This window comes from Ambystoma mexicanum, chromosome 9, assembly GCF_040938575.1.
Source record: "Ambystoma mexicanum isolate Mex_15411 chromosome 9, UKY_AmexF1_1, whole genome shotgun sequence".
Lineage (NCBI taxonomy): Eukaryota > Metazoa > Chordata > Amphibia > Caudata > Ambystomatidae > Ambystoma > Ambystoma mexicanum.
In genome coordinates this window covers 455,938,660-455,955,516 of record NC_090931.1, presented here as the reverse complement: position 1 = coordinate 455,955,516, position 16,857 = coordinate 455,938,660, and the positions used below count along the sequence as shown (strand labels likewise).

At 52.2% G+C, this 16,857-nt stretch overlaps 1 protein-coding gene across 4 annotated transcripts in view; it reads left to right on the top strand.

The window, feature by feature from the left end:
* Nucleotides 1–16,857, top strand: part of SH2B2 (SH2B adaptor protein 2) — an 880,732-nt gene that overhangs the window by 202,325 nt on the left and 661,550 nt on the right. For all 4 annotated transcript variants that reach the window (XM_069614985.1, XM_069614983.1, XM_069614984.1 and 1 more), the window contains exon 2: nt 1,104–1,984. In XM_069614985.1, coding sequence (XP_069471086.1) covers nt 1,130–1,984 — 855 coding nt within the window. In that variant the 5' untranslated portion in view covers nt 1,104–1,129. The remainder of the gene's footprint in view (nt 1–1,103; nt 1,985–16,857) is intronic.

The following is a 16,857-nucleotide window of genomic DNA, read 5'->3' as shown; positions in this document are numbered from 1 at the left end:
CAGCTGGCAAAGAAGAACAGCATTTTAAAACGGCAAGGGCCAGGGGGATTGACGTAACTTTTTGCTGCGCCTATAATGGCCCGAGCAAACGCAGCCTCCCAGCTCGATGAGGGGGGCAAAGGAGAAAGAAATGCTCTTCTTCGTCGCTTACATCAGAGCGGAAAGGACAGGCGAAGTGGCCCTTAGTCCACTTGTCAGCAACCATGGCCAACGGGAGGACACCCAAACTGAATTTTGCATACCAACTTTTAAGGACTGAGGACAGCTGGTAATCCGAGAATGGTGCCAACCCCCTCACCTTTTTAAGTTGCAAATAAACCTCTGTTTTCCCCCTTCAGGCATTTATCCATCATCATGCTCCAAGCACATTCAATAAAACATTTCTTAAGGTGAGCTTTCTACCCAGACCCAAAACCTTTTGGGATTTTACTATACATTTCTAGTGCAAAACGTTTCATTATTAGCACCTGCATTCTTATGCATACATTTTAGGCAATTGAAATCGTTATGGGGTGTTAGTCCTTGGATGCCATGGGAGTGATTAGAAGGGTAGGGGGGGGGGCAGTCGGTGGATCATTCTCACAGCAGGCCTTAAGAATGTGGTTTCTGACGTGAAGGCAAAAGTTAACTGCTTGTAACATTGAAGCTGCTCGAGAGTAGTCTCATTAGAATGTGTAACATTTAAAGGCTAGCCTCCGGTAATATTTAGCCTAGGTGTATCCCTTCTTCTTTGGGAGCAACTCATCGCACAGTTGTTTCCTTGATTGGAGTCATGTAGCTGTGTTAGCTGTATGGTCTATCCCATTTGGTGAACGAGCGCTCTAGGTTTTTAATTGATCCAGTGCGAGTAGAAAGTGCCTTTTTGTGAGGAGTACACCGATGTACATTGTGAGGAGCACATTGGGGTGCCACGCAGGAGGTGTGAAAGAACATTATGAGCGGGGAGATGCAGGTGTGACATGTAGCGAATATAGGATTGTAGTATGAGCCATGAATGCGAGTGCATTGTAGGATGGGCATTGAACTGCACTGTCTGCAGGGGATAAACTGAGTTTCTTTTAAAAAAAATTGTAATGCTTTCGTTGTCTCTGCTTGCCTTGCAGTTTGCTAGTGTTGAAATGGCTCAGCCATGAATGGTGATGCTGACAGTCAGGAGACTTCCTCACAGCTTCCTGACTGGAAGGAGTTCTGCGAGCTTCACGCCCAGTCGGCTGCCGTGGACTTTGCACAGAAGTTCTGCCAATTCTTGAAGGAGAACCCACACTACGACACCCCTGGGGCAGAGACCTCCTTCTCCCACCATTTTGCTGCTAATTTCTTGGACTTCTTCAGTTTTGAAGTCTGCAGGGTCTATGTTTCGGATTCCCCAACTAAGTACAACATTGTCCCTTTCGTCGGCCTCCAGAACTGTCAGGTGCCGTTCGGGCGGGACATTCTGCAGAGACGCGAGGAGACCTCTACCGAGTCTTTGGACAGCATGGAGCAGGCTGTCGGCTCACATAGGTACTGCAGCCAGACGCAGGCCCGTGTCCACAAAGTGTCTTCTTATGGCCACTCACGCAGCTCCGAAGACGTCTCTGTGCATGATACCTCCAAGCCCAAATTTAAGAAAGGTTTCTCGCTGCGGAACATGAGCTTGTGCGTCGTGGATGGCATGAAGGAGATGTGGCATCGCAAATCGTCCCCGGAGCCTGGCGTGGACACCACTCAGGTTCGGCGCTCCGACAGAGAACACTTGGCATCGGGCACCAAGGAGCACATGGAGCCACGTGAAAAATGGTCCCGCAAACTGCGGCTCTCCAAAACTCAGTCTGCCAAGGTGGAGCTTCTGGACATTCAGAGGGAGGGCACAGTACGGTATATGGTGGCCGATGACACCAACTGTGTGGGCAGCTCACAGTGGCAGAAGTGTCGTTTGCTGCTCCGCAAAGCTGTGCGCATGGACGGGGAGCGCTTCCTGCTTGAGTTTTACGCCCCACCAAAGGTAAGAACAGTGCTTACTGAAATGTTCTAACTTTAATAAGAATAACTGATGTTTTTAAAATAAATCTACACAGCACTTATAGCATTTACGTTGTCACTCCACCTACAGCATTGTTGGTTGCTAATTGGTGACATTATCGAAGTTGGTGCACAGGTTCTTGGCTATGCTGACTGAATGTACAACAATACATTGGTATCTCTGTGTAGTATACATCTATATTCTTTGCTGCCTTTGGGCAGGAATCAGGCCATCTCCAGTTTCAGGCATTTCTCAAAATGTGTGCCGCTGATGCGGGAGTGCTGAACAGAACTCTAAGAGAGTGGGGGCGCAGCTGGTCACTCAAAGCTTTTAGGTGAACGGACAGCCGGGCATATTCAGTGTAATGGTTTGCTTGCCTAGTTGCGTGGCACACTGCCATATAAGTCATAGTACAACTCATTTCATCCTCAGTCATATGTTATTGGTATAGTCTTCAGACTGTGTTGTGTGTGTGTGTGTGTGTAGTGGGGTAGATCTAGGCACACCAGCTTTGCAGTGTTGTTGTTGCTGGGTTGCATTATTATTTATATGCTAAGCTGTGTCATGTTTTGCAGTGTGTCTGCACTCTGCTGAATTGTCTGTATTCTACGCTGCTTTGAAATTGTACACCTGCTTAGGTTTGGTATGCTATACTTGCTTTGCTATGATGCGCTGTGTCATGTTTTTCGGCTGGAATATGCGTGTTTCGTTTTTAAAGCTAAATGCATGTTAAATGGAATCTGCTTGGGTATTGACTGTTCTTCACTTGCATTTTTATGTATTTATTCAATCTGTCTTCATTTATTCTATGGAAATTGATGCTGGTTTCCGTTTATACTGGCTGGTTCAGTCACTTAAGATTAGACAATTGCATGTGATGTTCGATGGGCTTAGCAGGGGGCGGCGCAAGAGCAAAAAAATACAGATCCAATTTTCTGGATTAAAAAACACAGACCCATTTTTCATTTTCTTGATTGTGTTATGACTTGTTGAACAAAAGTACAAAGCAAGCCTTTCACAAAAAGACGAAAAGAAAAAGATAATTTGACACATTATTACACAATACATCATTAAAAAAAGTCTTAGAAATATAAAAACATCATACATTCTCAGCATTCTTAAGTTTTCTTATTTCATGTAAGAAGTTATGAACTGCTAAAATGAGTGAGGTATTATCCCCCCCACATTAACAGGGCCCAAAATAGTTCCCCCGAATACTCACCCTACAATCCCAAGAAGGTCCCCCAAAAAAGATTCTGCGTTAGTCAAGCTAGAACAAAAGGTCGTTAGATGTTTTAAGGTTTCTGTACATGTTGTTTATTTACAGAGTCGGCAAGATGAAGTCGCTGCCTGATTGTTCCCCCATTTGCTAGTACGATCCAATGTTGACAATGAATTTAATTTAATCGCATGTATAGGCTTTGCATAGTTGGTGAGGGAAACAGACAAATATATGTAGACAAATTATATCTTTTCCTGGGAAAGTTTGCGTACTCCCTGTAAAACGAGTGGGAACCCAATTTTTTTACATTTTTCTGCCCTAGTTTAGCGTGAACAATTTACCTTTGGTTAGGGCTGGCCTATTCACCAACTCGTCTTCATCTGAATTAATTTCACACAGGAGAGTTCACATGGCATTTTTGAAGATAGCCAACAAATAAACCGTCTCATGCTGGCAAATGACCCCCAAATCATCATATGAGTGCAAAGGTGGGCTAACAATCTTTGCATAATTACCCAACTGTCTCCATGAGTATCTTGAGCTCAAAGACACCAGACATAACTCGTGGCAGATTATTGCATTTGGAAGCCCTTAGCAGCAAGCTCAGAGACTTTCCACACCATCCCTTGGATTGAATCAAGGATAACTCCCCGTTTCAGTAATGATAAATCCAGGCCATAGAGAACTATTGGTTCTACCTTTGCTAAGTGAAATGTAATAAGTAGCAGAAGAGAGAATCTACAAAGATTATTAAATCCGCTTTGAGAAACTGTTTTACTTTTGTCCTCAACATGTCCCCCATTTCCACCAATGAACTTAAATTGGTATAGCCAAGGTAGCGTGTCGACAATACTTTCTCCAGCGACCCAACACATGGTCTTTGGTCTCTGGCCATTTGAAATAATGACCCCCCTTAGACTTTGAGCAGTTAACTAGCAAGTTGCTTTTCTCTACAGAGGTGGAAAATAGATTGTGTTTTCTCTGAGGACTGATTGCTGTTCGATCGAAAATAACAAAATCATCTGCAAATGCCATCCAGTTGAGCTTCAGATAGCCCATTCTAACTGGGTAAGTGACGTCCTCTGACCAAAGCATGTCTAGATCAGAAAGATAAGCATTAAAGAGTAAAGGGGCCAGGACGCAACCCTGCTTAACACCCACATGGGTTGGTACTGGCCCTGTACATAGCCCTTCCCTCGTTAGCCTCCCCATCAGAGATGGATCAGTGTGTAGTTGTTTCACTAATAAAACTAATTTGGTTGGAACCTGCCCGCTCAACAGTTTTCTCCATGTAACACCATGGTTGACTGTCAAAGGCTGACGTCATATCCAGAGAGGCCATATATTCTGGACCATGACCTACGCCTCTAATCATTGCCCTAAGATGAGCCATGTTGGTAACGTTCAGCATAGTTCTCATGCCCAACTCGAATTCAACTTGGTATCCTGAAATCGACCCCAAGCTCCGAAACAAATCGTTGAGCTCTTTCAATAGGAGAGTGGCAAAGGCTTTGCTCACAGAATCTAACAATGCTATCAGTCTAGAATTGTTAGAATCGACTATGTCTTCCTTTTTATGTATTAGAATGATCACTGATTTCCGCCAAAATGTGTAGGCACCTAGTTGGATTACCATATAGTTCTAAACAGGGGTCACATAACCCTTGCCCATCGAAGGGGATCACTCTTAATAACCACCAGCGCCAGACCATCCGGGCCTGGCGCCCTTGAGGCCCTCGACTTCTTAATGGTCCATACCACGACATCCTCTAGCCATGAAAAAGGTGTACATCGGGTTCTGTCTCCAGAGCACAAATCTCCTGAGTCAGATACCCATCAGGACTTGAAAACTTGTTAGTAAAAAAAACCTACCCATGTTTCCTCTGTTATTACACAAAGCAAATAGGGCACAGAAGTAGTCGTCTTTTTGTTAATGGTAGACCAGAAATTTACCCAACTGTGAGACCTAAGTTTCTCCCTCGTAGCCCAGTTGTCGTTGTGGAGCCTATTAAACCTGATAGATTTCAGAAAATGCCAGTAACAGTTTTTTTTAGCCTTCTGGTAGTTCCGATCTGAGAGTTTTCCCTTGCCCTTGCCCAGCTCCCAAAATTGTTGTCTTTTGAGGCATTTAGCGTCCCTTATCCTGGAAACGGAGACATGAAATGGAGTCCCAAACTAAAGCAATATTTTGTTACCAGAAACCACCATCAGGCACTGCAGCATCAATGTATTAAACGATTCAAATGACTTTCCATATTGCAAGCAGCCCACCATGTCAATTTCACTCTGCAACTCTGACAGATCCCCCTCTGTCAACTTCAAGAAAAGATAGATTAGGGTGTAACATATGCAGATTAACTGGGAGGTTAATTCTGATGTTCAGCATTACATGGTCACCAATATGTAAATCGACAAGAGTCCCGGCAACATTTTATTTTTTCAGAAAATACACTCCACACTCAAAATGCCACCCAATAACCCCCAAATACCCAAATACATTTGACATCACAATTTATCAACAGAAACATCTCACAATTTTTGTGTTCTGACAGGTGGCGCATAAACTCTCCCCCCTGGGCCGTGGATGGCAGTGAGGCCCTCCGACCTGCCTGACTCCCTGCCATGCCCTCTTTACGTGAGCAATACCAGGAGGCCAATACTCCCCCCTGCATCTACTTCCTCCTGATCCCGACCCCCACCTGGGTCCCCCATCTGACAGAAACGTACGCCGAGAGAGGCAGCCAGCCCTCACCACTGAGCTCACAGGCAACACGTTTGTCTTGGAAGCAAGACAACGCAACGCAACACAGTTTTGAATCCTGCTCTTGCGCTTAGAAACTGGTGTCCGGCATGATCAAAAATAATTACAATACCTTACTGGCCCACGGGGTCCCTAGGAGGGGCAACTCGATGTGCATATGGTCTCCCACCTGCCACATGGGCTCAAACCCACCAGTCCGGGGTAACCCTTGCCATGCTGTGCGAATGAAGGCCAAAAAGTTCCTGAGCATCAGTTTGGTTCCCTTGTCCAACAAGTGCACACCATCCTGGTGAAAATTGTCCGACCCTCTCACCAGCCTGTTGGCCACAATACTTAAGCGCCCGTGGCAAGATGGCAGCTGAGCCACTTCATTATTCAATTTCATTGCTGAAAGTTCAGGTGCCGCGCCGACCCCGGCTGCTCCCACAGAGTCCGAGGGATAATCTGGGACCAAGCAAGCACATCCTTTGGGCTGAAACATCCCAACCAGAAGAAGAGAGAAATCAAACATTCCCTCAGCTCTCTCTCCTTCCCTCCCCAATGGCACCAAATAATTTCCCTGATGTGCAAAAAGCCCAGGTCAGGGTGGGGCAGTCAGCACCCCATGCTTTGTTTCACCACGATCTGTCGGACCGGTCCGACCCACATGCACCCCCCACACCAATGAAGATTACCCCTTCTAGCTGTGCAGGGAGCATTATGCTTCAACGTCTTTTATTACTACTCCTCAGCATTTTCAACAACGATAACAAAACTTCAGAAAAATTTCCAAAGTGACCTTTCTTTCCTTGAACTACAAGTCCCATAGTCTCTGTAGTCCATCCCCACAGCAACTCAGCTGTTACCACATCCTGTCCCTGAGCTTCTCTTCTCTTTTACGTGCTCTGAACTGTCACTCAAATTCCATAACTCTGTCCCGCCAACAGCGCAAAGACTTCTTCTTCCACTCAAAACTGGAGCGCTGATACTTCTCAGGCTAACTGCTTGAACCTTGGCGACTAGCCTCCCTTCTAAATTATTCTTCTGCTCCTCTCCTAAGGAAAATACAAAGCAGAACATAAGGGTCCATGCATTATCATTTTACCGAACATAATAATCAACAATACATGCTTGGGCAGGCAATGAATGCTCGCCTCCTAGTCTTCAATAGAATGAATACTCCCTGCGCAGCTAGCAGGGGTAATCTTCATTCTATGACAAGACTGGAGGCAAGCATTATGCTTGTTCAAAGCTTCCCCAACACTGTAACGCTAGACTCTCAGTTGGCTTAAAGTAAAACTCTTTAAAAGTACGATCACTAGCCCAATCTGCTGCTAACATAATCTCTTGCAATGATACTCCTGTCATAAAGGCCCTCGAGGCCATGGCGCCTCTTACAGAGTGAGCTCCATACCTTAAGTCAATACCTGCTGCCTGCATCACTTCCTTGACCCATCTAGCAATGGTAGCTGTCGTCACTGCGCCAAACGGCTTCCTACGCGCTATGAGCAACTGGGTAGTACTCGCTGCTCTGCTCTCCGCGGTCCTATTCTCATACTCCTTAATGCAGCTCGCTACACACCATTTGGTATTACTTGGAAAATAAGGATAATGAATCGTTGAGGTCCCTGTCTTAGTGCTTTTCACTACTGAAAAGGTTACTCCTTCTGGCCCAGAGGATTTCCTATTAATCTCCAGTGCTCTGACATCTGATACATGCTTACAGGATACGAGACAATCGCAGCATTGCCAGCTTTCCTGCCAACTGCTTAAGGGACAAGTATCTGTCCGTTGGCCAGCTCTACAACAGACGCAGTACCGCTTTCATGTCTCATAATGTATTATATCTAGGCTCTGGAGGCACTTTAAATCTAGCTCCTCTGATGAGCCTTACTACTGCCGGTTGTTCTCCCGCTGGCACTCCTTCAATCGGCAGATGTCCTGCTGAAATCGCCGATCTGTACAATCCTATGGTATGAAAGGCTTTTCCGTCCTGCAATAACTGCGCTAAAAAATTCATTATGGCCACTACAGGGGCTGAAATGGGATGAAGATTTCTTTCTCCCTTTACACCAATTAGTCCACTTGGCCCAAGCTGCGTCGTAGCTCCTCCTAGTGGAAGAAGCCCAGGATTCTGCAATAAGCTCTGCAGCTTGCACTGAAATGCCTAGCAGCGCCCAGCGTCTCCTGATATCCTGCACACGATGAGCGGGTGTCTCCCTCTCACTCTGAGGATTACACAACCCAGCTGGGTCGGTGAGCAGGTGGTGTCCTTCGGGGAGCACTCTCGGCAGGTCTATTGCGAGCTCCATCTGTTGGGAACCACACTTGTGACTTGCATAGCGGTGCTACTAAAATTAACTCTGCTCGCGCCCTCTGACACTTCGCTAGAACTCTGCTCAGCATCATGAAGGGAGGAAAAGCGTAGTGTAGGTCGCTCGACCAACTATGCAGGAATGAGTCCGTTCCTCGAGCTCCTGGATCCAGCCTCCAGCTGAAGTAATCTGCTGTCTGCGTATTGAGGCAAGACGCAAAAAGATCCATGTGCATTGGACCCCACCTCCGATCCAGCATCTGAAACACTGTTGGGTCCAGCTTCCAATCGCTGGAGTCCGTAAGGTACTACTACAGTCGGCCACTACGTTCAGTGCCCCAGGCAGATACTATGCTGTCTTTGACGTTCCTGGCTGCAGGCAAAAATGCCAAAAGTCAATCGCCAGCTCGGCCAGCAACTTGGACCTTGTTCCTCCTAGGTGATTTATGTATCGGACTGCCGAGATGTTGTCCATCTTCAGCAGGGCACATGATTCCACCTTGTCTCTCGTAAACGCTTTGATTGTGAAAGATACCGCCAGATGCTCTAGGCAGTTTATGTGAAGACAAAGCTCCTCTTCGCTCCACTTGCCCCCTGTCTGCAGATTTCCGCATCTTGCCCCCCAGCCTAGTCGGCTGGCATCTGATTCTATGATCAAGGCTGGCCGGTCCCCGAAAATGGCACACCCATTCCAAGCGTCCATATTCTGCAACCACCATTCCAGTTCCGTGATGGACTCTGGGTCCAAAGGCACTTGCTGTTGATACTTCAAACCTTGCTGCAAGTATCTCATGTTCAGCCTCTGTAGCACTCGATAGTGTAAAGGACCTGGAAATATGGCCTGAATGGAGGCTAACAGTCCTACTATCCTTGCTAGGACTCTGAAGGAAATCACCTGCTTTCTCAGGCATCCTTTGATCTCCCTCTTGATATGTCGTATCTTCCGTGCTGGAAGCTCCAGAGTAGCTCTCTTGGTGTCTAGGATAAATCCCAGAAACTCTAGCCTTTGTGCCGGCATGGTGTCTGATTTTTCCACGTTCACTATGAACCCCAAGGACTAGAGCAGGTCTTGTACCCATCTCGTCTGATATATTAGTGCTTCTCGGTCTTCTGCCAGGAGTAACGGATCGTCCAGGTATATGATCAATCTTATACCTTTCTCTCAAATCGCAGCCGCCACTGGCTTCATCAATTTGGTGAAAGCCCAGGGCGCTGACGCAAGCTCGAAGGGCATCGTCTTGAATAACCAGAACTGCTTGCTCCAGCAAAAAGCTAGAAACGTTCTGTAGCTCACCTGCACTGGGATCGTCAGGTAGGCATCGTTCAGGTCCAGTCTTGTCAGCCAGTCTCCCTCTCTCAGGGAGTCTCTGAGCTGATAAATGCCTTCCATTTTGAAATGATGGTAGACGATCCATCTGTTAAATTCTTTCAGATTTATCACTGGCCGACCTTCTCTTTTCTGTGCACTAGAAACATGTTGCTTATAAAGCAGAGGGCTAGTTGGGATAGCTCGCAATCTAGGCACCTTTGCTCTGTGTGTGCTAGGCCAGCGCGCCTGCACCAGCGGTTCTATAAACTCTAGTTGAAGGCCTCTTACGGTTTGCAAAATCCAAGCATTACTGGAAAGCGCACGCTAATTTGCCCAGAACATACTGGTCCTCCCCCCAACAGGAGGGTAAGATATTGCTCTCACCTGGTCTAAATCCTTGGCCTCGACTGGATTCTCTTCCTATGCGTCCTCTAGGGGTACGACTCCTGGCCGGAAAGAAAGCATCCTGCTGTCTGTTTTCCCAGTACTGTGCTCTGGGATTGGGGGGGGGTCTTCTCCCTCCTTGATTGTGACCAGCTGCACGACCCCTAAAGCAGCCGGTCCTGGCACAAACTCTGTTCGGGAATATCTTCCGAATGGAGGCCTGCGCCTTCTCCAATGAAGTGTAAGTACCGACAAACCGGCCCATCTCCTTCTCAAAGTTTTCTCCAAAAAGGAGGCCTTGTGCTGCCTCTCCTGCTTCGTATGAAGCGAGGTCGCCAGCTTCGGGTCGATCTTGAGCAGCAGACCTCTCCTTCTCTCTGAGGCAATAGCGCAGTTAGCATTCCCCAGAAAGCAGATGGCTCTCTGTGCCCAGTCTGCTAAGGCGTCGGGGTCCACTTCCTCCCCGTATCCTTAGCTCTCTCCGCTAGATCCATAATCTTCACGAGAGGGCCTGTCAAATCCAGCACTTTCTCTTGGCAGCTCTTCCACGATCTGTCAATACCCTTGTGGGGGTGTTGCTTGGACACACATTTCAGCATTTTAGGATCCAGCTCGGGGGGGTCTCCGCCACCTTCCCGGGAAGGTCTGGCCAAGGACATTCTGCACGTACGCGTTGTCTAACTTCCTTGTCTAGTGCCTTCCTCAATCTCACTGTCATGTATTGCGCAACTCTGGGAGACGGTTGCCAGTCTGAGGATCTTGGGTTCCGGATACTGTCCGGGTCAAACATGTGCTCCTGATCCTCTTCGGCAATGCATGCCTCTAAATTTAAAGGGGAAGAAGGTTTTATTCTGGGGAAAAAGGTTCTGTCTCCAGTCCCTTGGAAGGGATGCCCATACAGTATGGAGGAACCTTGCGGGCTCTCTTTCCCCCGCTGGGTTTAGCCCAATCTTCCTCCCTTCTCTCCTCTCCCTCCTGTGATGAGTTGTCTCCCTCTGCCGGCTCTTCTTCCGAGGCCTGGGCCATCTTCTCCACAATTTTCTTCCCCTGTAGTGGGGGTTGTGAGGTTTGGCACTGCCTGGTGCTGCAAATAGGTGTCCCTGAGCTTTGCGAAGGCGTTGGCAACCTCTGGGGCCTTTTCTTTTGCCCCATCAAATGGGCCCTGGGGTTTGCCAGCAGATTTCCTCTTTCGGGCCTGACTACTCACCTTAGACCCGGTCTCTGAGGGTTCTCTGGGCGTGCGTACAGTCTCTTTGGTGCTGGTTTGCCAGCAGATTTCCTCTTTCGGGCCTGACTACTCCCCTTAGACCCGGTCTCTGAGGGTTCTGTGGGCGTGCGTACAGTCTCTTTGGTGCTATCATTGGGCTGGTTCAGCATTGCCTCCAGAGTCTCCAGCCTTTCTTGCAGGGCTTTCACCCCTTGTGCCACTGCATCGATCAGCGAATTTCCCAGCTCCTCCTTAAAACTGGCAGCGAGATCTAGGGACTGCTCCTCCTTGCTCCATTCGAACTCCGACCTCCTCGGGAGTGTGCTGTGTGCCTGGTACCTGTGACGGTGTATTGGAACGCCCATGCTGCTTGGTCTGATATCTGTATGCTTCTTATTTATATTATTTTAATGATCTTTTATTCTTATTTCTTTGAATTTTTTTTTTTTTTGGTATACTTGTGGCTGCACCGGACTACTATCTTTTCACTGCCTGCGTTAGGCTGAATGTAGGCTGCCTCTTAGGCGAGGCTCCGTGTGCCTGATGAGGCTAAAATCTGCCTTGCTCGTAAGAGGAGGGGTTTACTTCCCCTCGCGGACCGATCCGATTCACAGCTGATTCCCTGTTTGTTGGGCCGCGTCGCAGCGATGTGATAATAAATATATCCCTTTCAAATGCTCTCGATATGAGCGGGATGTTCACCGCCGGGGCCGGCTTCCTCTCACTGCCGTGTCGCAGATTGAAATGCGATTACGGTGCTGAAGAGGCTCTGGCTCCGCCTCCCCAAGGGTGGGAGCCTGGGGCGTTCTTCTTTTGCCTCTCTGTAAAACCGAGGCCTCTCAGCTGCACGCTGAGCTCCGTGGCGGCGCCTAACCCCTAACGTGCCAGTAATATGGCATGGGGCCACCCGCTGCGGAGATTAGCAAAATGACTTACTTGCTAATGGCGCGGCTCCGGAACTCACCGCAGTCGCTCCTATTCATGTTGCCGAAGGCGCGCCATCCTTCCTACTCAAATAAGCAATATATATATATATTACATGGCCACGGTAGTGGCCATGTAGTTATGGTTAAGTTGCTGTTTCCATAGGAAGAGCACTTTTTGGGGTGGCTTATAACTTCGCTCCCCGTGGACGAATCCTCACCAAACTTTGCAAAAAAAGTATATGGCCCACTCTGAATTGTTTTGCAAGGTTTAGTGAGGTTTGGTCCAGGGGGGGCAAAGTTATAGGGGGGGTCCCAAAACTTCTTTTTTTCCCATAGACATAATGGAAAAAAACTTTGCTCACACCTACAGCCCAAACCGCTGGACGGATTTACACCAAAAGCGTGCTTTTTATTATTTGGTGTAAATGCTTCCAGTCGTTTTTTTTTTTAAAAATGACAAAAATGTAAGTGAAAAAAATTAGTGATATCTGTGTCCGCTTCGCGGACACACTTCCCTGTTCTGTCCGCGGACAGGACGGAGATTGGGCAAGCTGCTTGCGTGATGTCCGCGGTCATCTGACGTGCTTTCCTATTGGCTGCGGTGAAGCATGCAGTGCGTTGTATTGTGAGAGACGCCCGCCATCTTTGTTTATCGTTTGCATCAGTGCGCTGCATAGTAAGCTCCGTGTCTTCCTCCTGTTCCCCCCACCCCCCGCTCATGCCCCGTGTCTCCCTCCCGCTCCCGCCACCCCCGCTCATGCCCCGTGTATCCCTCCTGCTCCCCCACCCCCTGCTCATGCCCCTTGTCTCTCTCCCGTTCCCCCGCTCATGGCCCGGATCTCTCTCCCGTTCCCCCACCCCCGCTCATGCCCCGTGTCTTGCTCCTTTTCCCCCACCCCCCGCTCATGCCCCGTGTCTCCCCTGTTCCCCCCGACCCCCCGCTCATGCCCCGTGTCTCCCTACCATTCCCCCCACCCCCCGCTCATGCCCCGTGTCTCCCATGTTACTCCCCGCTCATGCCCCGTGTCTCCCTCGTGCTCCCCCACCCCCCGCTCATGCCCCGTGTCTACCTCGTGTACCCCCCACCCCCTGCTCATGCCCCGTGTCTCTCCTGTTGCCCCCCACCCCTGCTCATGCCCCGTGTCTCCCTCGTGTTCTCCCACCCCCCACTCATGCCCTGTGTTTCCCTCCTGTACCCCCACCCTCACGCTCATGCCCCATGTCTCCCTCGTGTTGCCCCTCACCCCCCGCTCATGCCCAGTGTCTCCCTCCTGTTCCCCCCACCCCCCGCTCATGCCCCGTATCTCTCTCGTTCCCCCCACCCCCCTGCTCATGCCCCATGTCTGCCCTGTTCCCCCCAACCCCCGCTCATGCCCTGTGTCTCCCTTGTGTTACCCCCACCCCCCGCTCATGCCCTGTGTCTCCCTCCTGTTCCCCCCACCCCGCTCATGCCCCGTGTCTCCCTCGTGTTACCCCCACCCCCCGCTCATGCCCTGTCTCCCTCCTGCTGTCGCCCCACCCCCTGCTTATGCCCTGTGTCTCCCTCGTGTGCCCCCCACCCCCTGCTCATGCTCCGTGTCTCTCTTGTTCCCCCCACCCCCACTCATGCCCCGTGTCTCTCTCTTGTTCCCCCCACCCCCCGCTCATGCCCCGTGTCTACCTCTGTTCCCCCCACCCCCGCTCATGCCCCGTGTCTCCCCTATTCCCCCCACCCTCTGCTCATGCCCACGTGTCTCCCCTGTTCCCCCCACCCCCCGCTCATGCCCCGTGTCTCCCTCCCGCCACCCCCGCTCATGCCCCGTGTATCCCTCCTGCTCCCCCACCCCCGCTCATGCCCCTTGTCTCTCTCCCGTTCCCCCACCCCCGCTCATGGCCCGGATCTCTCTCCCGTTCCCCCACCCCCCGCTCATGCCCCGTGTTTCCCCCCACCCCCGCTCATGCCCCGTGTCTTGCTCCTTTTCCCCCACCCCCCGCTCATGCCCCGTGTCTCCCCTGTTCCCCCCCACCCCCCGCTCATGCCCCGTGTCTCCCTACCATTCCCCCCACCCCCCGCTCATGCCCCGTGTCTCCCATGTTACTCCCCGCTCATGCCCCGTGTTCCCCCACCCCCCGCTCATGCCCCGTGTATACCTCGTGTACCCCCCACCCCCCGCTCATGCCCCGTGTCTCTCCTGTTGCCCCCCACCCCTGCTCATGCCCCGTGTCTCCCTCGTGTTCTCCCACCCCCCACTCATTCCCTGTGTTTCCCTCCTGTACCCCCACCCTCACGCTCATGCCCCATGTCTCCCTCGTGTTGCCCCTCACCCCCCGCTCATGCCCAGTGTCTCCCTCCTGTTCCCCCACCCCCCGCTCATGCCCCGTATCTGCCCTGTTCCCCCCAACCCCCGCTCATGCCCCGTGTCTCCCTTGTGTTACCCCCACCCCCCGCTCATGCCCTGTGTCTCCCTCCTGTTCCCCCCACCCCGCTCATGCCCCGTGTCTCCCTCGTGTTACCCCCCACCCCCGCTCATGCCCTGTCTCCCTCCTGCTGTCGCCCCACCCCCTGCTCATGCCCCGTGTCTCTCCTGTTGCCCCCCACCCCTGCTCATGCCCCGTGTCTCCCTCGTGTTCTCCTACCCCCCACTCATTCCCTGTGTTTCCCTCCTGTACCCCCACCCTCACGCTCATGCCCCATGTCTCCCTCGTGTTGCCCCTCACCCCCCGCTCATGCCCAGTGTCTCCCTCCTGTTCCCCCACCCCCCGCTCATGCCCCGTATCTGCCCTGTTCCCCCCAACCCCCGCTCATGCCCCGTGTCTCCCTTGTGTTACCCCCACCCCCCGCTCATGCCCTGTGTCTCCCTCCTGTTCCCCCCACCCCGCTCATGCCCCGTGTCTCCCTCGTGTTACCCCCCACCCCCGCTCATGCCCTGTCTCCCTCCTGCTGTCGCCCCACCCCCTGCTCATGCCCTGTGTCTCCCTCGTGTGCCCCCCACCCCCTGCTCATGCTCCGTGTCTCTCTTGTTCCCCCCCACCCCCACTCATGCCCCGTGTCTCTCTCTTGTTCCCCCCCACCCCCCGCTCATGCCCCGTGTCTACCTCTGTTCCCCCCACCCCCGCTCATGCCCCGTGTCTCCCTCCTTTTCCCCCCACCCCCCGCTCATGCCCCATGTCTCCCCTATTCCCCCACCCTCTGCTCATGCCCACGTGTCTCCCCTGTTCCCCCCCACCCCCCGCTCATGCCCCATGTCTCCCCTTTTCCCCCCACCCCCCACTCATGCCCTGTGTCTCCCCTGTTCCCCCCCACTCATGCCCTGTGTCTCCCCTGTTCCCCCCCACTCATGCCCCGTATCTCCCTCCTTTTCCCCCAAACCCCCGTTCATGCCCGTGTCTCCCCTGTTGCCCCCACCCCCCGCTCATGCCCCGTGTCTTCCTCCTTTCCCCCCCACCCCCTGCTCATGCCCAGTGCCTCTTTTGTTCCCACCCCCCGCTCATTCCCTGTGACTCCCTCTTGTACCCCCCACCCCCGCTCATGCCCCGTGTCTCCTTCCCGTTCCCCCACCCCCCGCTCATGCCCCGTGTCTCCCTCCTTCCCCCCCACCCCCCCGCTCATGCCCCGTGTCTCCCCTGTCCCCCTCACCCCCGCTCATGCCCCGTGTGTGCCCTGTTCCTCCCCACTCATGCCCCGTGTCTCCCTCCCGCTCCCCCCACCCCCGCTCATGCCCCTTGTCTCTCTCCCGTTCCCCCCACCCCCGCTCATGCCCCGTGTATCCCCTATTCCCCCACCCTCCGCTCATGCCCACATGTCTCCCCTGTCTCCCCCACCCCCGTTCATGCCCACGTGTCTCCCCTGTTCCCCCCCGCTCATGCCTTGTCTCCCTCTTCCCTCCCACCCCCCGCTCATGCCCCGTGTCTCCCCTGTTCCCCCCATCTCATGCCCCGTGTCTCCCCTGTCCCCCCCACCCCCATCTCATGCCCACGTCTCCCCTGTTCCCCCCACCCCCGCTCATGCTCACGTGTCTCCCCTGTTCCCCCCACCCCTGCTCATGCTCATGTGTCTCCCCTGTTCCCCCCCACCCCCTGCTCATGGCCCGTGTCTCCCTCCTTTTCCCCCCCACCACCCCGCTCATGGCCTGTGTCTCCCCTGTTCCCCCCACCCCCCGCTCATGCCCACGTGTCTCCCCGGTTCCCCCCCACCCCTGCCCCATGTCTCCCTCCTTTCCCCCCCACCCCCGCTCATGCCCCTTGTCTCCCCTGTTTCCCCCCAACCCCTGCTCATGCCCACGTGTCTCCCCTGTTCCTCCCACCCCCCGCTCATGCCCACGCACGTGTCTCCCCTGTTCCCCCCCACCCCCTGCTCATGCCCCGTGTCTCCCTACTGTTCCCCTACCCCCCACTCAGGGCCCGTGTCTCCCTCCTTTTTCCCCCCACCCCCCGCTCATGGCCCGTGTCTACCTCCGTTCCCCCCCACTCCCTGCTCATGCCCTGTCTCTCCCTCCTTCCCCCCCCCCACCCTCCGCTGATGCCCTGTTGTGTTCTCTTTTTACACCCTGCCTTCTCTTTCCATGGTGGCCATCTTGGTAAAAATCTTTTTTTTTACCACCCGGGGTTCCCACTTTGAGGACCTAGGATGCTAGTGGTCTTCATCTATTGAAAAGGACGTTATGGTTGCGTTGCACTAATAAAAACCTATGAAATTCAATTAAAAAACTTTGTTAAAGGGACATTATGGTTAAGTTGCACTAATAAAAACCTATGAAATTCAATGAAAAAACTT